At 40.7% G+C, this 26,257-nt stretch overlaps 1 protein-coding gene across 1 annotated transcript in view; it reads left to right on the top strand.

Moving 5' to 3' along the window:
* The window catches only part of LOC123499069 (reticulon-4-interacting protein 1 homolog, mitochondrial-like), a 133,290-nt gene that overhangs the window by 54,305 nt on the left and 52,728 nt on the right, over positions 1 to 26,257 (top strand). Inside the window, exons 2-6 of the mRNA XM_045246671.1 lie at positions 12 to 157; positions 10,694 to 10,877; positions 11,868 to 11,963; positions 12,376 to 12,515; positions 20,431 to 20,628. Of these exons, the coding sequence (XP_045102606.1) occupies positions 23 to 157; positions 10,694 to 10,877; positions 11,868 to 11,963; positions 12,376 to 12,515; positions 20,431 to 20,628 (753 nt within the window). The 5' untranslated portion in view covers positions 12 to 22. The remainder of the gene's footprint in view (positions 1 to 11; positions 158 to 10,693; positions 10,878 to 11,867; positions 11,964 to 12,375; positions 12,516 to 20,430; positions 20,629 to 26,257) is intronic.

The raw sequence follows: 26,257 nt of genomic DNA on the forward strand, positions 1-26,257 counted from the left end.
TTATGTTTCAGGCTTGTAGAAGATGGTGTGTGTGGGCTTGTTGAATAAGGGAGGCTTAATAGGGGGCACAAGACTCCTGAGACAGAAGCAAGTATCCCTCACTGCCTCCCTGTTCCAAGGTTCACAACTGTGTCAGAAATGCAGCAGTAAGATTAAGGTAGGAATACTGGTACACTAAGAGTTAACTATGTACTGGTATCAAGAACAGTTCAGTTTCCTATGCTGCCCTATCATACACCATACCTGCTTTGTCCCTCCCTTCCCAGCAACCAAACACTACATTCCTGTTCCCCTAGTGAATTAGCAAATATAAGCTATTTGAAGGATTGAACTACACTGCAATCATAATAATGATCATAACATGAAAAAAATGCTTCTTACTGTCGCCAGACACTTACCATTTTTCATAGGTGGTGGCCAAAAACCCCTTACTGCTGCTCTATTGCCATGTTCCTTGGCATAATCTACCACTTGCATTTTGTAGGAGATTGTGTAGCCCGATTTTTTTTCTCCTACTATAACAGTGATGGTGTTAATGTGTTTTGTTATAATTATGAATTTGGTGTTACTCCTAACCGCTAGATGGCAGTGAGTCAGAATGATGATGAGCTGATATTTATAAACATGCACCATAGTCTCACATGTTAGATTTCTTTAATTTTCCCTGATAATTCGTTTTTAAAGTAATAATACTGGTAATGATAACTGTAGGAGATACTCAGGCAAACTTGACAAAAATGAGCTTGCTCAAAGGGACTTATAATAAAGGCTCAGCCATGATGGGTGTCTGTGCATTTCGAAACAAAGGCTTTACAAACATACAAATAAGTTCCTTCTCACATCATTGTAATGCAAAAAAAAAACATAATAATAAATCACATAATACTTTTCCATTTAATACTTCTGTACAAAAAGGCTAGAGAAACAATACTGAAAATTACTTATAGTACTATAGCTGAAAAATACAAGTCACCCATTAAATTTAATTGAGACTTATAGAAGAATTTAAATGAAAGGGAGACTAAGCAATAAATTATACCTTGAGGTAACTTACAAGATTTAAAGACTCAGGTACATATATATTCTTAACAATGATAATACTACCAATGAAATATTAATACATGCAATTAGGGTAGGTAAAAGTACTGGAAGAAGTTGTAACCTATATGCCATCAAATATGGTACTTCACTGTGGATGATTAGGAGCTGAGGTGGATGGGTGATTGGGGAAATATGTGAAGAACTATTTCTCAATGAAAATATATACACTCAACTCTCATTTTTCTGGACTAAATGGTGCAGGCACCAGTCTGGATAATGCAAATGGATCTTTCATTTTACTAAATGTGGAATTTTGCCACCTTAGATTTTTTAAAGAAAATTTGTTTATTTTGGTTTCCCTGAACAACCAAACCAAAACAAAGTTAATCTAAGTTTACCTAACACTAAATTAACCTTACAGTACTGTATATTGCAGCTTCATAAGTCAATTTGGCACATAAGTCAACCTCTATAATTTGACTCAGTTTACCTTGCAGAAAAGTCGACCCCTTTAAACAATTACTTAGTCTGGCCCTATGTTGCCCTGAGTCACAAAGTATTGTATTGTAAAATTGGAAAGTACATTAGACTTACCTTTGGTTAGTTGAAGTGTGCTTGTAATTTTGCGAGGCAAATCACCTCTGCTTGAGGGGAGCTTTCACATTAGATATGCTATGCCGCACTGCACCGTCAGACTTCAAAGCCACGATCATCCAAATGAGAAAACACTAAAAACTGCACAAAGAAACACCAGACCTGGTACACAGAAAGTAAACAGGGGAGGAGAGGAGGGCATGTGAAAGCTCCCCTCAAGCAGAGGTGATTTGCCTCGCAAAATTACAAGTACACTTCAACTGACCAAAGGTAAGTCTCGTGTACTTTCCAATTTTACTTTGGCAAATCAGCCTCTGCTGAGGTGAGCTAACCCATGAGGCTTTAAAGCCATGTGGGTGACGTGCCAAAAGGACAATGTTGGATGAGGAAAAGAACGTCTCCCAGCCAGAACATTCATTGTGTATAGAAACATATACATACATACATACATACATATGTAAAACCCCCTTTATAATCCATAACACCATATACCCCATTACAAACCATGAATCATATAGGAACATAAAGGCAACAGCCACTTATGCCAAAATCACATCCTGAAAAGTGTCCCCCACCTCAGTAAGAGGCCTATCATAATAACGAGCAAATGTACTCTCTTGAGACCACCCTGCCCTCGCCATAATGCAGGCAATGGGGACTGCCATAGCCTTAGCTTTTGACACAGCTGCTGACCTAACACTGCCAGCCGTGAACCTGCTAGTTTCCACCCCTGACCTACGCAGCATCATCTTAATCCAATGGACAATAGTATCCTTACCAACTGGTTTGTGTGGCCTAATAAAACTGAGCAACAAACTTTCTGCCCCATGCAAAATCCCTTGTCTAAGGACCTCAGTCCTCTCCAGATAATGCCGTAAAGTGGCACACACACATAAACTAGCATCCTGAGAATAAGCCTGAAACCGAACCGCACACACATTGAAACCCGGCCTGGCTTGCTTAAGAGTACCACGCAATCTCAGAGTAATATAGGACTGAGCAACACTAATATCAGTAAGAATTAACAAATGCAAAGTCTGCACCCTCGCCACACGGGTCAGCGCCATCAACATAACAAGCTTAAGGTTAAGGTCCTTAAGGGACAAGGTGTGCAAGGGATACATAGATTTAAGTTCCGCAAGAACCGGCTGAACATCCCAAGTGGCAGTATACCTGGGCATAGGGGGCCTAAGGTTAAAAACTCCTTTCATAAAGCGGATAACCAACGGGTGATTACCAGCTCGGCAACCATCTACCACAATGCCCAGTGAAGAGAGAGCACTCCTCGCAGTGTTGACCACCTCATAACCCAGGTCCCTGTGGAAAGTGGCGGACAAAAAGTTTATAACGTCTGATAGAGAGGGAGCAAGGGGATTGACATCCCATCTACCACAAAATTGCGACCACCTCGTGATATGTGGCTTGTATTGCCTGGCTGTACCTGGTTTTCACGTGGCCAGGATGATCTCTGCACCCGCCTCAGAAATGCCTCATGCTCGCAATTGTTGCCCGACAACAAGCATGCCATCAGCTGAGTGTGCTTCATGACCGGGTGCACCCCCGCGGAGGACGGGTGACTCAGAACCCCCTTCCTCAGCATAATAAGACGGGGAGGAGCCATCAGCAGGCGAAGCAGCTGGCCCATCCAGGGTTGCGACATCCATAACGGCAGAACCATCCATGCACGTGCCACCTCCGCCTTCAACTTCTGCAGGCACCTAGTAATTAAAGCAAATGGAGGGAAGATATAAGATAGCTCAAATTGTGCCCAGTTCAGAGAGAATGCATCAAAGTGTGCCACCCCCGGGTCTGGCCTCCAGGAACAGAACAAAGGCACTTGGTTGTTAAGCCTAGACGCGAATAAATCTATAACAGGGGTGCCGAAGACGCCACATAGCTGCCTGAAAATATGCACATTGAGCCGCCACTCATGCCTATCATTGACAATACGCGACGCGGTGTCAGCCGCCGTGTTCTCCTTTCCAGGTATATGAGAGCAGGTGACCCAGGTACCATTAGCTACACACCAATCCCAGATCTGAATCGCAATGTCTTTACACACGGCTAATTTTATACCCCCCATCTCATTGACATAGGAAAGGGCAGTGGTGTTATCACAAAATATCTGCACGTTTCCCGTTGAGTTCAAGACGGAAAGCCTGAAGGGCAAATAAAATAGCCTTAAGTTCCAGAGCATTAATATGCAGGGACTGTTCAACCACTGACCAACTGCCAGATGTAGACCTATGGTGGAGATGGCCACCCCAACCTAGATTGGAGGCATCAGTATACAAATCAATCTCAGTACCAGAAGTAAAAATTCTCTGAAGCTGTGTAGCAACATTATCCAGCCACCATTGTAGGTCAGCCTTCATAGCATCCAATATGGGCATCCAGAGCTCAAAGTCCCCAAAGCCTGTCTGTAAAGCTGCAATTTTCTCTTTCTCTAACTGTCTGTAATGCAACTTACCAAGTTCCATAGCCGGGAAGGCAGCCACCAGGAGACCAATAACCGTAGCTACCTCCCGGATCCTAGCGGAGGACTTATTTATAAGATCCCTACAAGCAGTCACAGCCTTGAGAATCCTGCATTCAGGTAAAGAAACTGTCATTGAAGTAGTATCAATAACGTTTCCTAAGTACTCAATACACCTCGTAGGGACCAACACAGACTTCTTACTGTTGACACAGAAACCTAACTTCTGCAATAGAGCAATGGTGTCATTAATGCAAGCAATGCAACCTGCCCTAGACTGATTACACAGCATAGTGTCATCTATAAAGCTAGTAATGGTGTAACCCATGCCCCTGAGCGCAGCAAACACGGGCTTCATCAACTTAGTGAAAATCCTCGGGCCCTCTGAAAAGCCGTTAGGGAGACACGTGAACTGATAAAAAATACCATCACACTTAAAGCATAAATACCTCTGCTGCTCTTTCGTAATCCTAACAGAGTAATAGGCATGTCTAAGGTCCACGGAAGCAAGATAATCCCCAGCATTCACCAGTCTAATGGCCTGCTCAAAGTGTTTATAAGGGACAAATTTGTTAAGCTCCTTTAAGTTTAGAACCATCCTATAACCACCATCCTTCTTTGGTCTGAGAAAAATGGGAGAAATAACCTGTTCTGGGTGTCTCTGTAATCACAAGAACCCCAAGGTCCAAAAGGCTGTCAATCTCCTCCCTAACAATAAGTTGCTCCTCTAAATTCAATTTATAGGACAGCTCACCAAAAAATAGATTCTCAATATCAGATTTCTGAATATCAAGATGACAGTGCTGTACAATGTCCAAAATCACAGGGTCATTAGTGATCTTCCACTCCTGCGCGTAGTGACGCAGCCTGCCAGCTAAAAATGAGTCACTAACCTCCTTTACTGCCGGGGCCGGTAGAAACCCCGGCTCCTGGCGTTTTTTGAGTCCGGCTCCTGACGTGGCAAAGGGTGTCGCTGACCACCCCTGAAACCCTGTCGCTGTGCACTGTAGGGCTGTAACCTCGAAGAAAAACTTCTGCGGGCGGACCTCCCCCAGAAACCCCGAGAGCGTCCAATGGTGAACTTCCATGTCGAGGGAGCTGACTTGTTACTGAACTTGTTCCGCAGCCTCTCCATCTCCTCAATCTGTCTAGCAGACTGAGAAATATCGTCCCCAAACAAAAAACGTGACATTGGGACCTTATCAGAACACAGGTGTGAGTATTTCTGATTTATCTCCCTTCTCATAATGAAGGGCCTAGCCAAATTGGTGCGATGGTTGGCATGACCCAGCAGGGCCAAGGCACCATTAAGAAGAGTAACCTCCCGTTCTACCACCGGGTTACCTTCCACTTGAGCAAGTTGGTCCAGAGCTAGGAGTGATATAGTGAGAATAGTACCTGCCATCTGTATGTCACCACTTACGTCCTTGAGCCAGAAGTCAGCCTTCTTGGCGTCAGTTTTCAAGTCCCCCAAAATGTGCGGGTTACACTCCACAGGGGCGAGAGCAGGACAGTTGCTGGGGCGTCTGGTAACCACATCCTCGGAGACGGCTTTGTAGTCCTTGTCCTGCATGCCTTTTTCAAACAGGAAATTCACCATGCTTGCCACCTGCTGCTCAGTGTCCTCTGAAACACTGTCAGGAGGCCCCAAACCCTTAGCACTTTGTAGCAACACACTACCCCGAGGGGGAGTGGGCCGTAACTCACCATCCTCACCACTGGAAGAATCAAATCCAGAAAAGTTAGGAGTGACAGTACGTGAATCAGCAGAGCCATGTCCTGGCGTCAGACAACCCTGAGTGCGTTGGGCCCCGAGAAGAGCCGGGCTGACTGTCCACATCAGAGGGAGGGGCCAGGCGGGGCACTGGCACGCAATTTCAGCACGGGCAGTAACAGTGGGCCGAATCCGCGTGTTTTCATGTGACGTGCCCACCGAGGAGCAGCGCGCCGGCGATGTCGATGCGTCCCGGAGCCGCCTGTGCCACTTCCACGATGTGAATATCCCCCAGGACTCTCCCTCGAAGAACTGCTGTCACTCCGCCGCTCCTCAACACGACGGGAAGCCTCAGGAAGAGGGGCAGGCTGGTCGTCAGGGCTGGACATGACTGCCACTCTGCACAAAAATGAAAACTTCGGTGTCCCAAACACGGCAAAGGCAGTATCATGGTAGACCGAACCCATACCATATCAGATGGCAGGCCCATACCCATACCATAGTCCAGTGGTAGGCCTATCCCATACCACATATCCAGCTTGTAGAAATACCTGGGGAACAGGTGACATGGCAAAAGCCGACAGAGCAAGCCGAGCGAGTGGAGGAACGTTCGACTGGTCCTGGAACGCGCAAGCAACTGACGGTGCGGTGTGGCATAGCATATCTCATGGGTTAGCTCACCACAGCAGAGGCTGATTTGCCGAAGTAAAATTAAGTTTTATCTATAGTAAAGTAAGCAAAACAGTTCAAACAGATTGAAAATACCACCAACTTCAAGTATTTCAACAAAATCAAATTGTCAGTTTTTACTTTTTTTTCTCTACTCATTTTACAACTATATCAGATGAATATTTACTTTTAAAACTCTAATGGTAAATATCCAACTACCTACAATCCTGCTTCAAATGTTGGAACCAAAAAAACGAAAGTAACAACTACTCATGGGGACTGCACATACTCCCAAAAGGAATATGTTCAAGGATGATGTGAATATTTCATAGGCAAGGGACTCAGGGAGGCCTGATAGGACTTCTGGCTCTGAGAGATGCTTCTTCTTCCAACGTGTTGTGCAGGGGACTGAAGCTCTGTAGTAAGTAGGAACAACAATGTACCCACACACTGCTGACGCCGCTTGGAGAGGATGTGCCGAACAGCCTCCAGGGAACAAGCTACAACAGACATTGGAGCCTGACCTAGATGTATGTACAAGGGGGTAGGGGGCCATATGGTTCTCCTGTCTTCATAATGAATAAGTTTTTGGATCGTACAGACGGAAAAAAATGGAGAGAGAAATGGAACTGAGTGGTGCAGCAAGATGTATGTCACAATGAAAACAAACGCCACTGAGTGAAAATCTGCGATTTATTGAAACACCTGTATGACTCAGGAGATTCACTGAGGATAATATGGCTAAAGACTTTTCTGGATTTAGAAACGAAAGAGGAAATATGAGGAGGTTGATCAACATAGAAAGAGAGTGATGTCGAGTTTAATGGACAAGCAGGACAGACTTGCAACGGAAAACACAGAGCTGAGATTGAGGTTAGTCGAATGTGAGATCAGTGTAATCAATCAAGGATTAAAGGAGGAGATACAGTAGATAAACAAAATGATATACTAAAAATTACATGTCATGACAACGAAAACTCCTCAAGGACCTTACAGAAAAAGTACAGGATAGGATTAAGGACCAGGGTGGATTGGGTGAAAACAAGCTGAAGGAATTACGAAAGGCATGGAAACAAGAACAAGAAGAGGAAAAAGTTAAATTTTCTGAGGTAAAGAGGCAAATTCAGGAAAAAAGAAAAGATGCTGTATTACAAGTAATTAAGGAGAAAGAAGATCTAGTGCGTGATACAGTGGATAAAAAGAAATGGTGCGTGATTTTTGGGATGAAGGAAAAAAAATCCAAATAATTTCATGAGAGAACGTGAAGACACAGAATTAGCCAGAACGGTACACAGGAGCTGGACCAGGAGGTGGAGGAAGTGATTAGGTTGGGAAGATTCAGTGAGGGGGGTAGGAGACCAATGAAAGGGTGAATAAAATCCCAAGTGGTAGTGGAGGAAATTACGACAAGGAAAGTGAAGTTCTCCGATGATGCTGAACATAAAGATATTTGGATAAGAAACATGAACCTGGGAGAGGGAAAAAGAGAAGATGCTAAGAAATGAAGCTAAGGAAAAATACGAGAAAAGAACGGAGATTGAGAAAATTTTTTTTTATTGGACGGTTCTGGATATGAGACTAAAGAAGTGGTATCTGTGGAAGAAGGAAGAGGTTGTGGAGGAGGCAAGAAATTAAGAATGACTTCTACAAATATAGATGGGTTGTTATCCAATGTGTTGGAGGTTAAAAATTATTTGAAAGAGAAAAACCTGAATGTTATGTGCACTGTTGAAACAAAACTAAGAGCAGAGATCCATGTAAATTTTAAGGAAGAAGGATATAATAGCTGAAGAAGAGACAGGAAGGGTAAAGGGGGAGGAGGAGTGCTAATAATAGTTTGTGATAATATATGTGTGGAGGATGTGCAATATGGTGAGGACAAGGTGGAAGTAATGGGAGTAACAATTATAAAAAAGGAATTGGGAAAAAGGAAAATCATAGTTACATATGTGCCACCTAAGACAAATACATGGGGAACTCATGAACATAAAGATATGCAAAGAGAAGCAATTAAGTACTTAGATAATATGTTGAGAAGAGATGGTAGAATACTTTTAGTTGGAGACTTTAACTGTAAAAATATAAAGTGGAGAGAGATGAAAGTAATGGAAAATGCTGGACAGTGGAGCAAAGAAGTGTTACAGTTGACTATGGTAAATACAATGGACCAGTGGGTGGAGGAGTCAACAAGATATAGGGGGAGAAGAAGAACCATCGTTACTTGACCTAGTATTCACAAAGAAACGAGAGCCCCCTCCCAGCATACAATACCTCAGTCCAATGGCAAGAAGTGATCATGTGACATTAGAGCTGGAAATGCAGGAGGAGGATGGGATAAGTTACAGAGATGACTAGAAAGGAGAGAGATTAAATTATGCAAGAGTGGATTTTGAAAAATTAAGGACCTTTTTTGCTGATATTGAGTGGAGAAACATTATGTATGGAAAGACAGTACAAGAGAAATATGAAATATTCTGACATAAATATAATGAAGGAGTAAAACAATATGTACCTTTTTATAGAGTTAAGAAAAAAATTCACGCTTGGTACAATGCTAGATGCACAGACGACGCAAAAAAAGGCAAAAGATAAAGTTTGGAAGAAACTCATAAAGCAGAGAAATGACAATAACAGACAGCAGTATAAGGATGTGAGAAATTAATATATTAGAGTAAGGAGAGAGGAAGAATGAAACTTTGAGAAAGATGTGGTGAGTAAAATCAAAGCTGAATCCAAGCTTTTCTACAAATTCATAAATGGCAAACTGAAGAATAAGGAAACAATAGAAAAAATAATTAAAGGAGCGAAGACATACCAAACAGAGAAGGAAATGTGTGAAATAATGAATGAGAGCATCAGAATTGTGTTTACTGTAGAAGATCTTACAGAACCAAATAGAACATTGCATTGCCAAGGATTATAGGAAATCAGCATGCACAAAGAAGATATTAGAAGATTATTGAATAATTTGGATGTCTGAAAAGCAATGGGGCAAGATTGTGATTCAGGCTGGGTGCCAGAAGAATGTTAAGAGCAACTACTGGATCCAATTTGGGAAATAATTGCAAGTTCAATAAATGAAGGGAAAGTTCCACTAGAATGGAAAACAGCCAATGTAATACCAATATTTAAAGGGGGAAAGGCAACTGAGCCATGAAATTACAGCCCAGTGTCACCTATCTTTTGATTTACTAATGTCTGATACAGTTTGCTTGGTTATACCATGCTACTCACAAACACTCATAACACTAGCTTTTTTCTCTAGTTTTCTTATTAATTCCATCTTTTAAGTCACAACTATGGGCACTCACTTATGCCTAACACCCTTGGGTGACATAATTTGAGAGTTCTGTAGTACTGAAAAGTGCACAGACTTGCTCACTGATACAGGACAATACATAGTGGTCACTTGCATTGGCCAGACTTGTTTATAACCACCTGCTGCAGCAGCGCCATCCTCTATTACCCGTTTCTGGAAGTGTGCAAGGCACGCATTGTTTTAATTCATTTGTTGGCTCTTTGGACTCAAGTTATTAAATTATTAACTGGACACTGTCCGTATTAACCAAAATCCAGATAAACGAGGGTTGAGTGTATATTTTTTTTATTCCTGCTGCCATAATGGTGATGGTGTTGATGTGTCTTGTTATAATTATGAACTTGATGTTACTTCTCACTGCTAGATGGTTATAAGTCAGAGTGGTGATCAGCTAATATTTATAAACATGCATCACAGCCTCACAGGTTAGATTTCTTTCATATTTATGATAATTCATTTTTAAAGTGATAATACTGGTAATGATAATAAAATGACAATAAAATAGTGATGCGTGCTGGAAAAAGGGATATTCTATATGCAGTACCTCATTGTAGATGACTAGAAGCTAAGGTGGATGGGTAGAATGGGGAAATCCGTAAAAAACATTTTTTTCAATAAGAGTATTTAGAGAAACTCAACTATCACGTGACATCATAATGTGCAGTAATTTTGTGTGCGATATAGAAATATGTATAGCTTTTTATGTATGCTCAATAGCAGTAAAACATGATAGCTTAATGCACAATACCAGAGGGTTAAGTGTATATATTTTGAAATCTATACTCTTCATCTTCATTGACTCTTGTAACTGTAGGAGGAAAATGAGCATAAATCTGATGCTTATGCCTACATAACACTTCAGTATACATTGCTGATATAGACTGTGCATCAGAAGGTGGAGGTGGCACCCAACCTGCGGATGCATGCATGGCAGACCTATGGCTACGACAGTGTGGAGGGCCTGGTGTTGGAGCAGGTGCGGGTGCCTCCTGTACTGCGGCCATTAGATCTGCTGGTTAAGATTCACGCAGCTTCCATCAACCCCATCGACACAGCCATCTTTGGTGAGCAGCCATCAAGTTTATACAATGGTGTTCATCTTTGTCACTGTTAGAGAAGAAACTGCATATATATATATATATATATATATATATATATATATATATATATATATATATATATATATATATATATATATATATACATACATACAGTAGTACCTTGAGATACGAGTTTAATTTGTTCCGCAACAGAGATCATATCTCAAAAAGCTCATATCTCAAAACAATTTTTCCTATTGAATTGCATTGAAATGCCATTAATCCATAACAGCCTCTCCAAAAAAGAACACCCCTATTTTTTTTTTACCTGTTTTCAGGTAAGTAAAAAGGTATTTATAAATAATAATTATTGCATAGAAACATAATAAAACATAAAAAAATTAATATAAATAGATAAACTACTCTTATAAAGTATATTTATCTCAGGAGGGTGCATTCCACAGGACATTACCTTACCACATTCCCAACCAACCCTCACTGGCTGATTTAATAATCATAGAAGAGCTCGTTGACAATTCTGTAAACATTATTCTTTGAATAAGTGAAGTTTTAAGTAGGAGAGAGAGAGAGAGAGAGAGAGAGAGAGAGAGAGAGAGAGAGAGAGAGAGAGAGAGAGAGAGAACCATCTGACTTATTTCCTAAAGAAATAATTTATAATAACAAAGTATACAATTTCTTTTGTGAGAGTGACATAGGTGTTATTCTGTGATCATAAAACATATTTCTTGTACTGCTTATATTATAAAACAGTTTCAACTCCTTCAATAGTCTTATTTAAATCTAACACATATAAAAGGATGTGAGCAATGAAAGGCTGGCACATGAGTACCATAGGTGGGAACATGTCGAGGAACATTGTTATTTTCCTACTATTCAGTGTTTAATAAGTAATGCCAGGTAAGCAAACATGTGTGAAGACTTTCAATGTAATGACCAAGACTTAGATGAGAGGATGTGGGGACTGATTTTTCACTCGTCATTGTTTCCCTTTAGGCGGGTATGGCCGAGATGTGCTGAACATGATGAGGATGATTAGACAGCTGGAGCGTGGCACTGCTACCATTACACCCACAGACTTCCCCCTCACTGGTAAGGAAAGAATACATGACACTAACTTTAATTTTGCTTAAGACATTTTGCTACTTGTTTTATGTTTAATAAAGTAAAACAAAGCTGTTGTATAAGAGCCAGTTTTCCATTCTAGTGATGTATCTCCTTTTAAACTTCATATAATGTTGTGGCACAGGTTCAGAGTGTGACATTGAAAGGCACCATTCACATCATAAGGAGACTGAGCAGTTTCAGTCTTTTAGTGCCTGTGGCTATACTTAAGCTTAATGAAATTGTATAGTTACTCAGATGAGGAAACAAACTTCATACTTTCATTACCTAGCAGCCTAATGGTTCAAAATTTAAATTTTTGGGTACCCAAGATATGCATGAGGCCTGTAGTTGAACATGCTCAACTGTTTTTGTAAGAAAGTTTGCTATTTCCTGGCAGTGGGGCGAGACTTTGCAGGGGAGGTGGTGAGTGTGGGCCATAAGGTGCAAGGCGTTGGTGTTGGGGATAAGGTGCTGGGGGTGGTGAGTCCCCAGGCCCAGGGAACACATGCTGAGTATGCCATCACTTCAGTGTCCAATGTGAGTTTGTTGTGTTTCATTACATTTGTGCATCTTTATAATATATTGGATGTTGGGACAGTGTGTAGATAGAAAATATCTATGACTAAGTTTGCAGAACTAAATATGATTTATGCTGTTAATAAGCTATATTTTTGTTAAACTTTCTATCAAATTGAGGAACAGCTTTAGTTTCAGTTGCATTAACTTGAGGCTCTCTAGAGTAAATTACTTGGAAAAATAGTTTTTAAAAGTAAAACCTTTTTTGTAATTACATATGGGTAAGTACCCATATGTAATTACATATGCCTATATGCCATTATTCCCACACTCAGCACAGAAAATCAACCAACACCTCTATATAGAGATTGTGCCTATAAAAGTACCATGTCACCTCCATGTTCATGCGTGCCAGGAACCACCAGTCCAGCTGGCCAACCATACCTCAGCTCCTTTCTGCCAAAATTGACAGAAACACAGAGGGGAGGGAGGAAGGAAACCTCTTACTATGTAATTACATATGGGTAAGTATATTAAAAAAAAGTTTTTACTTAAAAAAAAAATATTTTGTTGCTACATATACTAATTACCCATATGTAATTACATGTGCCAGATTCCCAAGTATAGGTGGGAGGGTGTAACAGAAACCCAAAGATGGAAGACACGATCTCCAAAATTGCCAAAACCCCAAAAACAGAAAAATAATGTATCAGTAAATCCTGTTGCTGACAACAAGGGAAAACCAGAATGAAACTAAACCAGCATCAGTGAATAATCCTCAGCGCCGAAACTATCGGCCCAAGGGAAAAGGTATCTAAATACCTATGAGTAACATCCCTTAGGTAAAAGGAGGCAAAGGTGGTCATACTCTTCTGTGTACCAGCCTTGAGGACCAAGTCCAGGGCCCGTATTTATAAAACTATGATTCGACATAAGGGAAACATAAGTCCACAAGATGGCGGACACCATGACATACATAAAACATAAGTCTTATGTTTCACGTTAGGTCATCATAAACTCGCATTCCTGTTATGTTTGGGTGGAAGCAATGTCGAATCATAAAGTCAACATGGCGGAGGCAGCGGGACAGAGACTATGCCACCTGAGAAGTTTTCGTGATCATAGAGACGTGTTGGCTGAACTAAGTGACTCAGAACTGATAAGAGGTATCAGTTAGAGCGTGCAGCCAAGATATATGGGGCTGACATGCAAGCATTCTTAGGGAAAGTGAACTCTAGCAGGGGTGTGAGGGAGACGGTGACAGCTGGATGCTGTCTTGAGGGGGACAGTGGTTATCCCAGTAAAAAGTGGCTTCTGACACTATATCTACGACCTCTGCCTGCCCCACACTCCAACTACAAGAGGTAAGTTTTGCAACATTAATATTTTTCATATTAGACAGTTTGTTTCATTCATTCCATATTGCACATATACTCTTTAGTCTTAGTGAGTTTAGTGGGTTAGATTAGGGTGCTATTACATCTCATGGCATAAAGAAAAAGTTCTCAGCAAACTACTGGGTCACATTATAATACAGTGTTACCTACATATCTTTACCACTGGAAATTGTTAGCTCCTAAGACATTAGTTTTACCAAATTTATCATTGAGGTAAATCAGGTTAGGTTTAGTTAAGTTAGTTTAGATTAGGGAAGTATATAGTTGGTTTGATTAGATTTTGTTCATTGTTAAGGTAGATTTAGTTATGCTTAGTTTGGTTACATTAGGTTGAATTTATTTTCTTACCAAACTTGCCATCAATGCTAGGTAAGGTTTAGTTAATTTCCTGTCAGTTTGTTAAGATGGGTTAGGTTAGGTTTAGTTAAGGGGAGGCACAACAACTGGATGAAAAATATTCATAAAAAAAAAGTTTTCAATATTTTTGTTTGAAACTTTTGCAATGTGCAATGGCACCATTTTCTGATATTATGGTAGTAGGTAGAACATTTTAGTTCATGACGTCGTGACGTCATGACGTCACAGCTTAAAAAATTCACGTAAATTTTAATTTTCACTCTAGAGTTACCAAATTTTGCATGGTATTAGTAGAATAACATATTAACCTACCCAAGACAGTTTTTTGCTAAATTCGTTTTAGTTCGTGAGAAACCGCTTTCGCAATTTCATGAAATAATGACGTCACTATTTTTTAGCTATATAACGTATCCAGAACAAGACTTTTCGAATTTCTTAAAACCCTGTCTTGGAAATGTAGACATACCCATTATGTACAAGTATGGTGAGTTTCATTTAGATCCATCAAGTTTTTTGTGCACAGCTACTCATTGAAGTTAAAATTTGACGTTTTGAGATAAATGAGTTTAAAGTTTTGAGTATGACATATTATGTGGTAATTATCGAGGGATTCGATTTCTTTTAATGCATATGTACAACAAATATGTACTACACATGTTTAATATGTACTGCAAAAAATCGCCAATGAAATGTACTTACAGTAGCGAAGTCATTATCCATAACTCAGGGACGTAACAGGCCCCCTCCCCCCAGCCAGCGAGATGTTTATTCCTCCCGCGACTGATGTCGGTCTCTTCTTGCGCTTTTAGCGGCAGTATTGCCTCACTGCTGGGGTGTACACAGTGGCATATCACTGTACAGGGTTTTTACCAGCAATGAGCGCCTTCCCTGTACTCAATGCCACTGCTCACCAAACACGTAGGTAGGTTACTCTGTAGGGGCTATACCGGCGCCGTAGGTTTTGCCCTCTGCTGCTACCTTCTCTTCTTCTTCTTGTATCTTCTGTTGCCACCCGGTGTTCGTTATTTACTGACTACGGCTTCATTCTTGAAGCTTTTTTCTATCTAGATATGCGAAATACTAAAAAATGATTTTTTGACCTAATTTTATCATCTCAGCTGTTGTGCCTCCCCTTAAGTTAGGTATAGCCAAGTTTGGTTTATTTATTTATTCATTTATTGTTATTGTCATGTGTGAGAATTTTTATTTTGATAATTTTGATGTGCTTTGAATGAATCTAGTAACTATTTTCATTGCAAATCAATGTTTTACATCTTTGGAGTGGTTAAGAAAATAGAAAAAAGATATTCCTCCCCAAAAAGTAGTTTCATTACAAAATGTTAGATAGGTGCACCTATATATATATATATATATATATATATATATATATATATATATATATATATATATATATATATATATATATATATTATTTTACTTGTTTTTTTTTTATTTATTAACTTTCTTTATTTCACAGATGGTGCTCAATATCTACAACCCGTTGCTACATCATCATGGATGTCTCGGCACCAGCAGGAGGTTCAGCCGTGTTAGGCGTTGGAAGTGCTGCGGTAGCATTTCCATCTGTACTGTTATGAACAATGACAACAAATGTTAGTTAAACCATCACAAGCATTTTATTGCAGATCTATCTCACTATCTATATAAGAGGTAAATAATCCTTTCAAGCAGGAAGTATCTTCCTGCCCCCATACTCCTCATACACAGTGTAAGTGTATATGGTATGTGTGGTTGCCTCATTTTTGCTGTCCTCCTCCTGGAGGAGGATGTTGGCTTTGTCTATACATAGATAGATAGATAATGTCCTTACACTTCAGTTTTAAGGATATTTTGTATGCTCGTATTGATATTTTTAGCAGTAGGGTAATGTACTGTTATTGTGTTGCAGACAGGTACTGAGTGCACTTGTCATTAAGACACATTCATGTCTGGATGCATTTCTTGTGAGCTGCCATTTCCAACCTTCCATAATTGAATATCAGCATAGGAAATTCTTCATATCAATGAGACCCATCAATTTGATTAGGTTAAGTTACTGGAAGTTATACTCAGTTAGTTTAGGGTTAAAGTTAGTTATGTGTAATGTGGCAGAAGTTGTCCTTTATACCTGGAAGCATTAAATACAATAAATGGATAGTTTGTTGCCTATATAAGAGGTAAACAATCCTTTCAAGCAGGAAGTATCTTCCTGCCCCCATACTCCTCATACACAGTGTAAGTGTATATGGTATGTGTGGTTGTCTATAGTTTGTTGCCTATGTTTCTCCAAACCTAAGCAGGGTGTTTATAAAGGAAGGCAGGTGGGCATTACTGAATGTTTGAGGGAGAGTGAATGTGAGGTATGAAAGAAGTGGTGTGGTGTGCGGCAAATGATAAAAGCAAAGGAGTGAAAAAAAAAAGGGTGTGTTCTCTTAATGTCACCTAGAATGTGGGAGGATATAGATATACAAGGATGGAATGGTTAATACTTTTCAAAACCAAGATGATCCATATGTGTATGGAATGATTTACTCACTCAAATTCTTGTCTATGTCATCAAGGGGCTTGGGAGGTGGACCACCTCCTACATCAAATAGATCCATTAGTAAAGTGGCCACTAATATTCAATGCTTCACTACTAGCTTTCATAAAGCATAGCAATGTAGGCTTTCCTATCCAAAAATGGGGGGAAAAATAATGATTAGTTTGTTAATTAACACTGCTGCTTATTGTGCTTGCCTAAATATCTCTTTACTTAAGTACCCTAAATAAGGTTGTGCAAGAAATGCCAGTATTACAAGTGCACATTACAAGTGCCAATACAGATTGTTACACCTTATCATTGTGAATATTTCTATCCCTAGACACACCTTCCATACTTGAATATCAACACTGGAAATCATTCTTCAAATCAGTGTATCTTAAGTGACATTGTTAGTTTAGGATAAGTTAGGTCATTGGAAATTATTCCTCAAATCAATGTATCTTAAGTGACATTGTTAGTTTAGGATAAGTTACGTCATTGGAAATTATTCTTCAAATCAATGTATCTTAAGTGACATTGTTAGTTTAGGATGTTGGGTCACTTAAGGTTGCTAGGTTGAAGTTAACAATGCAAATTGCTTGCTGAGACAACAGTTGCTGCTTCGTTTCCTCATCTGTGGTGGGTGTGGTACATCCATCATGTCAGTAGCAACCAACAACAAAACGAAGTAGCAGTATATGCGACTACGTGTGTGTGGATCATGTGCTGTTTGTTTACATCGGCGGGTGAAGTGGAGTCAGTGGACAGAGACACTATTATTGATTATGTTCGCCTTCAAATATACCTAAATTTCATATATTGTTAATCTTATTAATACAAAAAAAGCCTCAGACATGTCTATTTGTTCAAATCATCGTAACTGGATTAGTTTCAGTTACCGAGCCATAACTTTGCCATGTCACATCATAGCTACGATCGCTTATGTCATGACTTATGTCGCGCTAACGAAAGTTTTATAAATACGGGCCCAGACTCTTAACTTTTCTAAAGAGAACACTGGTCGCAATAGCCCAAACCTCATGGTGTTCACTTTCAGAAGGTGTGACTCCTCCTCCGAGACACTTGCATAGGCCCTCTGAATCACCTGATAAATTCACTTAGACAAGGTATGAGGGTGGACAGCTCATCTGGGATCTTAAACCGTGACCAACAACCTAGAGCAGGCCAGCCGACAATCCCTAATCCTGCAAAGATACTCACAGATTGCCCGAACCTGACAAAGAAGGCAGTCTACCTTGTCCTCTGGCTGGGAGACAGATCGGATTTGGCCCAGTTGACCTGAATCCCCACTCGAGAACACAGAAGCAGAAGAGACCAGGCATTGTTGAGGCATGAAGCCCAAGAAGGACCGGAAACTAGCTAATCATCCAGATAGTGACGCAAGGGTATGCCGAGGCAATGGGCCCAAGCCGACACGGGAGCCATCACCTTGGTAAAGACCTGAGGAGCCATGGCAAGGCTGAAGCACAAAGTCCAAAACTGGTAAACTCTGCCCTGCCAGACGAACCGCATATACTTGTGTGACTGAGGGTGGACAGGAACCTGATAATAAGTGTCCCACAGGTCCAAGGACACCATCCGCTTGCCTTTGGCCATTGACTCTAGCACTGACGAAACTCTCCATACGGAAGTGGGTCACCACCAGGAAACGATTTAAGACCGAAAGGTCGCAAATTGGCCTCCAGTCTCCTGTGGTCTTGGGCACAAGGAAGACGTGAGAATAGAACCCAGCCTGAGGATCTACCACCGGTTCTATAGCTCCCTTTACCAGCATCTCGGAAACCACGGCCTCCAGAGCCAAATGACGGTCTGAGCCCTCCCTGTACGCCGGAAACTCTACAGGCACGCTCGAGAGGGGAGGATCCCTGAGGAAGGGGAGAATGTAACCAAACCGAAGGGTCTTGACCACCCACTCGTAGGCCCCGATGTTCTCCCACTCTTGCCAGTGCTGCTGCAGACAAGCCCCAACTTGCAGCGGCACCTCCGCAGTGTCCCTAGCGAGATCCCTGATGGCCCCTAGAGTGGCCACGGAAGAATCCTTGAGAGCGAAAGGAACCACTCGCCTTAGAAGCAGTAAGGGGCTGAACTGAAGGAGGCGCAACCGGTGCAAGGTGTCAGGAACCAACGGCACGACCAGCCTTAGCCCTGATGCCTCATGAGGTCTTACCAGAGAGAGGAGTTGGGCGTAGACTCAATCCATTAACCCCAGGCTACGGAAGAAACAGGATCAGCAGGAGCCTGCAAACCACTCAATCCCGGAGCCACACCGGGGAGTGGGGCTGCACGCAAGCTCATTCAACCGAGACCAGAAAACTCCCTGGAAGCACCTGACACAGCGGAAGTCTGCACCACACTCATTCCTGGGGCCACACTAGGGAGAGGGGCTGCACTGAAGCTCACACCCCCGAAACCATAGAAGTCCGCCGAAGAGCCTGAAACAGCGGGTGACTGGACCCCCTTCATTCCCAGAGCCAGATTAGGGAGAGGGGCTGCACACACGCTAACTCCACGGAGCCCCGAAAATTCCGTGGAAGGGCCAGAAACAGCAGGAGAAAGCACACCACTCACTACCAGTGGCGGGGCAGAGTGCAGGACTACACACAAACTCACTCCCCCGACCACCAACTCTGGGGCAAGGCTTGGAGCAGAAGCCTGCCCCCCACTCACTCCAGGAGCCTAACCAGGGAGAAGGGACACACTGAGACTTGCTCCACTACTACCAGCAGCCACCACCAAAGGACCTGAACCGGGGAGAGACTGGGGCCCCCTTACACCCGGCACCAACCCGGGGGACGGACGCACACTCGCTCCGCCGTCCGCAAACCCTGAAAACGCAGAACCGGAGGCAGGGGGCAACAAGACCGCTGACAACTGGGCAATAAAAGCCTTGATAGCAGCCAGATCAGACTCTACAACGACAAACCTGCTGGCCCAAGGGGCCTCAGAAGCCGGCTCCTGCCGGCGAGAACGTTTCTCACTGGAACCGTCAGATGACTTGGCCCGCTTCTTCTCTTTAGCAGAACACTTCTCAGTATCCTTCATAAACGCTTGGAACTGGAGAAGGGAGAGGTGGGAACACTCACTACACCGGTCTTCGGCTGAACACATGGCAGGCCAACAAGACACACAGCGGGAATGCAGCTCTGAAGCCTCACCCAGCAACCACCTCTTGCACCCAACACAACTCTGAGTGGCCATGGAACTTGGGAGAAGTAGAAATGGAAGTGGCAAGGAAGTGGGTACCAAAAATTAGCAGGAAGAAGCAAGAAGAAGCACAGGTGAACATTGTGCCAAGTACAGAAAGGATCTGAGGTATGGTTGGCCAGTAGGGCTGGTGGTTCCCAGCGCACATGCGTGCAGAGGTGACGTGGTACTTTTATAGGCATGATCTCTATATAGAGGAGATAGTTGATTTTCTGTGCTGAGTGTGGGAATAATGGCATATAGGCATATGTGATTACATATGGGTAATTAGTATATGTAGCAACAAAAGAATTTTAAATCAATGGTGACTGGAAGAAACTGAGTAAGCACAGCGATAAAAGATATTCTGATATACTTAGAATAATTTTTTTTTTCTTTTTTTTTTTTATTAAGGAAACTGGTAGATTAAAACAGAATGTTGTATTTACCTCAGGTGTGTTTGATGCCAGACACAGTCACTCTCGAGGAGGCAGCAAGTGTACCTTATGCAGGTCTCACTGCCTGGAGTGCTGTAGTGGTGTCAGGGCTGGTGACGCCTGCTACAGCCCCGAGGAAAAGGGTCGTGGTGCTAGGGGCCTCAGGAGGGGTGGGCACATTGCTCTGTCAACTACTGACTGCTTGGGGGGCCCAGGTAAGGCTTGATCATACTTCAGAGAGCATAGTGCAGTGGCAGGACAGCCAGGACCAACTGATAGTCACTTTATTCTTGATGATTGCATGTAGCATGGTAGCCTTGCAGTGTTCTATCAGTTACTCCCTCTTATGTCTAGCCTTTAGGTTAATTGTCAGTACAATAAACCCTGCTTAGGGTTGTACCCAAATAGACTGGATATCTGATGAGTCAAACATTTTTTTTTTCTGCTTTTTTTTCTTTATACATTCTATCTTGAGTCCACTAGTAGGTATTTTTTCCTTTTGATTCAGTAGTTTTAGGCCACTAGGCTATTGTACTGACTAGAATACCACTATTAGCTCTTACATTGTCCATGTCATTTGAGGAGTTGTGCAAGCTATTAGAGATGTAAAACAGTCATGTGTGCTGCTCCACTACACAGCTGACTTAGCAACCGTAAGGCAGTGTTTACATCAGCTTTTGCTCACATACGAGGTATTTTTTCAATGTGTGTGTGTGTGTGTGTGTGTATTTACCTAGTTGCATTTACCTAGTTGTAGTTTTACAGGGCCTGGGCTTTATGCTCGTGTGGCCCCGTCTCCATATCTACACTTAAACAATTTTTCTTTAAAACTATGCACACTCGTTGCTGACACCACTTCTTCACACAAACTGTTCCACGTCTCAACTCATCTTTGTTAGAAACTATATTTTTTAACATCTCTCAGACATCTTCCCTTTCTCAGCTTTTTACTATGCGATCTTGTGCTTCAAATGTCATATTCTTCTCTCAGGATCAGTTTCTCATTATCCACTTGGTCCATTCCGTTGATCAATTTATAAACTTGTATCAGATCCCCTCTCTCCCTTCTCTGTTCCAGGGTTGGTAGATCCATAGCCTTTAGTCTCTCCTCATATGTCATCCCTTCAAATTTTGGAACCATTCTTATTGCCATTTTTTGTAGTCTCTCCAACTTCCTTATGTGTTTCTTTTTATGAGGGGTCCACTCTACTCCTGCATATTCCAATCTGGGTCTTAATATAGTACTTATCAATTTCTTCATCATTTCTTTGTCTATGTTGTGAAATGCTAATCCAATATTCCTTAGCTAATTATAGCCTTTAGTCTCTCCTCATATGTCATCCCTTCAAATTTTGGAACCATTCTTATTGCCATTTTTTGTAGTCTCTCCAACTTCCTTATGTGTTTCTTTTTATGAGGGGTCCACTCTACTCCTGCATATTCCAATCTGGGTCTTAATATAGTACTTATCAATTTCTTCATCATTTTTTTGTCTGTGTTGTGAAATGCTAATCCAATATTCCTTAGCTAATTATATGTCTGAAAATTTTATCAATATGGCTTACCGGTTGATTGTCTTCTTCCATCGTCACTCCTAAGTCCTTTTCCTTTTTTACTTTCTCCAGTTCTACTCCATCTCCCATCTTATAGATTCCCAAGGGTCGTCTTTCACTCTTTCCCATTTCCATGACATGGCTTTTGTCCACATTGAATTCCATTTCCCACATTTTTCTCCATTTCCAGATCTTATTGAGGTCTTCCTGCAATATTTCACAATCCTCTTTTTGCTTTATAACTCTGCACAATTTTGTATCGTCCGCAAACAGATTTATGTAGCTGTTCATTCCTTCTGGTATGTCGTTTATATATATATGAGGAAAAGTATTGGCGCTAATACTGACCCCTGGGGCACTCCGCTTTCTACTGCTCTCCACTTAAACTTCATATCTTTAACTACTGTCCTTATTTCTCTCCCCCTCAAATAATTTTCTATCCATCTCAATGTGCTTCCTTTTAAGCCATCCTTCTCCTCTAACTTCCACAGTAATCTTGCATGTGGCACTTTATCAAACGCCTTTTTTAAATCCAAATAAATACAGTCAACCCATCCTTTTCTCTCTTGTACTCTATCAACTATTCTAGAGTAGAAACTCAGTAAATTAATTACACACGATCGTCTTTTTCTAAAACCAAATTGGCTATTTAATATTAATTTGTTGTCTTCAAGGAACTCGATCCATTGTTTCTTTATTACTCTTTCACACATCTTGCATATTACACTAGTTAGTGATACTGGTCTGTAATTTAAAGGTTCTTCCTTCCTTCCGCTCTTATATATGGGAACCACCTCAGCTCTTTTCCATTCTACTGGTACTGTTCCATTTTTTATTAAGCATTTTATGATGTATATAGGACTTGCTAGTTCTTCCCTACATTCTTTCAGTATTCTGCCTAAGACTTCATCCGGTCCCATTGCCTTCTCTTCATCCAATTCCTTCATTAACTCTTTTATTTCAAGCTTGGTTACTTTAGTCTCTTTCATATAGACGGGGTCTCTCTATTACCCTGTGGCCTTTCAAATTTGGATTCCTTAGTAAAGACCTGGAATTTATTATTTAATAGTTCTTCCATACTTTTTGGGTCTTCCACCATCTCATTCTCTCCATTTAACCATTCTCTTATTTTTTTTGCCTAATTTTTCCATTTATGAATCTGTAGAACAATTTCGGTAGCTCCTTACATTTTTCGACAATGTCCTTTTCATAGTTCTTTTCCTCATCCTTCCTTACCTTAATATATTCATTTCTCACTACCTTGAAGGTTTCCTTATTTACTGGATTTCTATTTCACCTCCACCTTTTCCATGCTCCATCTCTTTTCTCCTTTGCCCTAGCACACCTTGCATTAAACCAATCTTTCTTTCCTTCTTCTTTAGGTCTATATTTCGGGACATATTCCCTGACTCCTGTTTTGTATATTTCCAAAAATAAGTTATACTTCTCTTGCACTGTCTCTGAGTTTTCCACCTCCTCCCAGTTAACGTATTTGAAGTAGTTCTTGAGATTCTCAATATCAGCCTTTCTGTAATTTAATTGGTCTCCTTTGTATGATTCGTCTCTAACTTCCTTTCCCTTTTCTATATCCATTTCTAATGCTACATGGTCATGATATTACATTCTCAATATCAGCTTTTCTGTAATTCAATCGGTCTCCTTTGTATGATTCCATAATATTACATTCTCAATATCAGCCTTTCTGTAATTTAATCGGTCTCCTTTGTATGATTCGTCTCTAACTTTTTTTCCCTTTTCTATATCCATTTTTAATATTGCATGGTCACTCTTTCCCAATGGGCACTTATATCTTATATCATAATTCATTTGTATACCCCTTGTAAAAACTAGGTCCAATTTCGCCGGATCGTCGTTTCCTCTGAATCTTGTGTTTGCCTTTACTCTTTGGTCCATCATATTATCTATCATTAGGTTCAGGAATCTTTCTCCCCAGGCTTCTTCCCCCATACCACTTTCATAATTTTTCCAGTCCATTTCTTTACAGTTGAAATCTACTAATATCACTTTTCTCCTTTCTTTAATTATTCTCATTAGACTCCTTATTGTGTCATCTATCATGTCTTTATATTCTTGATTCGTCCATGAATTTGTTTTTGGTGGCACATATGTTACAATGATTGTTAACTCTTTTTTTATTAATATGCATCTTAACATACAGTACTTCTGCTTTTCCTTCCCCACATTCCACTTAGTTTATCACCATCTCCTTCCTTAACATTATCATGACTTCTCCTCCTCCTTTACCCCCTCTTTCTCTCCTCCATACATTATACCTATTATCCAAGTCTATTTTGATTGCATCATATAGTTTTGTTTCAGCCAGGCATACAATATCCGGTTCTTTCTTTATGTAATCTCTTAATTCTAATTTACACTTAACCCTCGGCTATCGCGCCCAATTGGGACCGAAATAGCAGCGCCATAGCCGAAAACGCGATAGACAAATTGATCTTGGCGGGAAGGCGGTTTTGGCCAATGAGCGCTCAGATATTCCATGACGTCATGGCGGGGCGCGGGATAGCAGGCATCTGAGGTCGCGATAATGAAATTTTAGCAGCTTTTTATGGGTGCGCGATAGCAATGAAACGCGATAGCCGAAGTCGCGATAGCCGAGGGTTGACTGTACTTGATAAAACCCCGTCTATATTCGTATACATCATTTTTAGTCTTTTGCCTTTATCACTTTTAGTTAAACTTGTTCCACTTTTTCCTCTTCCTTCTCTTTTATATACCATTTCCTTATCCTGTGTCCTAGAATTCTCCAAAAAAATGCCTTTTTTTCCTCTTCTGATCTTGCATTATTTTTTTCCCTTACTGCTGCCGCCAGTTTGTTGTATCTCTTCCTTTCTTCCTCATTTCTGTTTTTTCTTTATATATATATCCTTGCAACATTCTGTTTCTCTGAGTTTAGTTGTTCTATATAATATTTCTTCTGTTGTTGCTTGTGATTTTAGTAGTATTTTAATTGGTCTCTTTGTTCCTTCTTGATATGGTCCCATTCTGTGTATTTCTTCTACTTCCTCTTCTAAATTCTACCTATCTTTGTTGTTTAGATCTTTTAGTAGGTCTTTGACTGATTTCATTTCTTCTTTTTCTCTTCTTGGTTTATATTTTATTTTTTTTTTCTTTTAGTTAAAAAACGATTACACTTTTTTTTCTGCAATTTCCCTAACGATTTTCTTTTTCCTTGAGGACTCCTATAATTTTGTTTGTCATATTTTCATCTCTTTCTTTTAGTTGTTCTTGAATCACCTCCTGAAAATCATCCTTATCTTTTTTGTCTTGGACTCTCCATGCTTGTACTTCTTTTATAATCACGTTCTGTACTCTTTCCTCTTCCTTGTTTACTAGATCTTTCAGCTTCTCTTTTTCTTTCTCGGCTTTACCGAGTCCTTCTTCCATCTGCTTCTTGTTGTTAGCTACTTCCTTTTTCAGTTCTTCGTTTTCCGCTCTTAGTCTAGCTTCGTTTTCTTCCACTTTTTTTTCATCCTTTCTCTCAGTTTTTTAAACTCTTTCCTGTTCTTCATTCTCTTTCATTCCCATACTCTCCTTTATGCATTTATCTAGTTTTCGTTCAATAGTCAAAACTCTTAAGTAGTGAAGTATTTGCCATATCAAAGCCTTCGAATGCGCTTACTCCCTCATCAATATATTCATCTTCTTCTTTCATTCTTTCCCTAGTCTCATACCTGCATTTACCTAGTTGTAGTTTTACAGGGCTTAGGCTTTATGCTCGTGTGGCCCCATCTCCATATCTACAGTTATCCAATTTTTCTTTAAAACTATGCACACTCGTTGCTGTGTGTGTGTGTGTGTGGTTGTGTGTATTTATCTAATTGTATTTATCTAGTTGTAACATACAGGAAAAGCGCTAAGCTTGTGCTGTCATGTCTCCATATCTATGCAAATCCAACATTTCTGAACATATTGATTGTTTTTGCTTCAACAACTCTCTTATCTAAATATATCCACACCTCCACATCTTTGTGGATAACTAAACTTCTTGATATCTCCTGCAGTTGTCCTTTCTTAATTTCTTTCCATGTCCTGTTGTCTCAGATTAGTATCTAATTTTTCCAGTCCATTCATTGCTCTGTACACTGCTATTAGATCTCCTCTCTCCCTTTTCTGTTCTAAGGTTTCTTCATATGACTGTTCACTTAAACTTGGGGAAAGCTTTGTTGCTGCCCTCTTTATTCTCTCTAGTTTCCTTATGTGTTTCTTTTGGTTCGGTGACCATATTGTAGCTGCATATTCTAATTTTGGGCAT

Source organism: Portunus trituberculatus, chromosome 49 (assembly GCF_017591435.1).
Source record: "Portunus trituberculatus isolate SZX2019 chromosome 49, ASM1759143v1, whole genome shotgun sequence".
NCBI classification, from domain to species: domain Eukaryota; kingdom Metazoa; phylum Arthropoda; class Malacostraca; order Decapoda; family Portunidae; genus Portunus; species Portunus trituberculatus.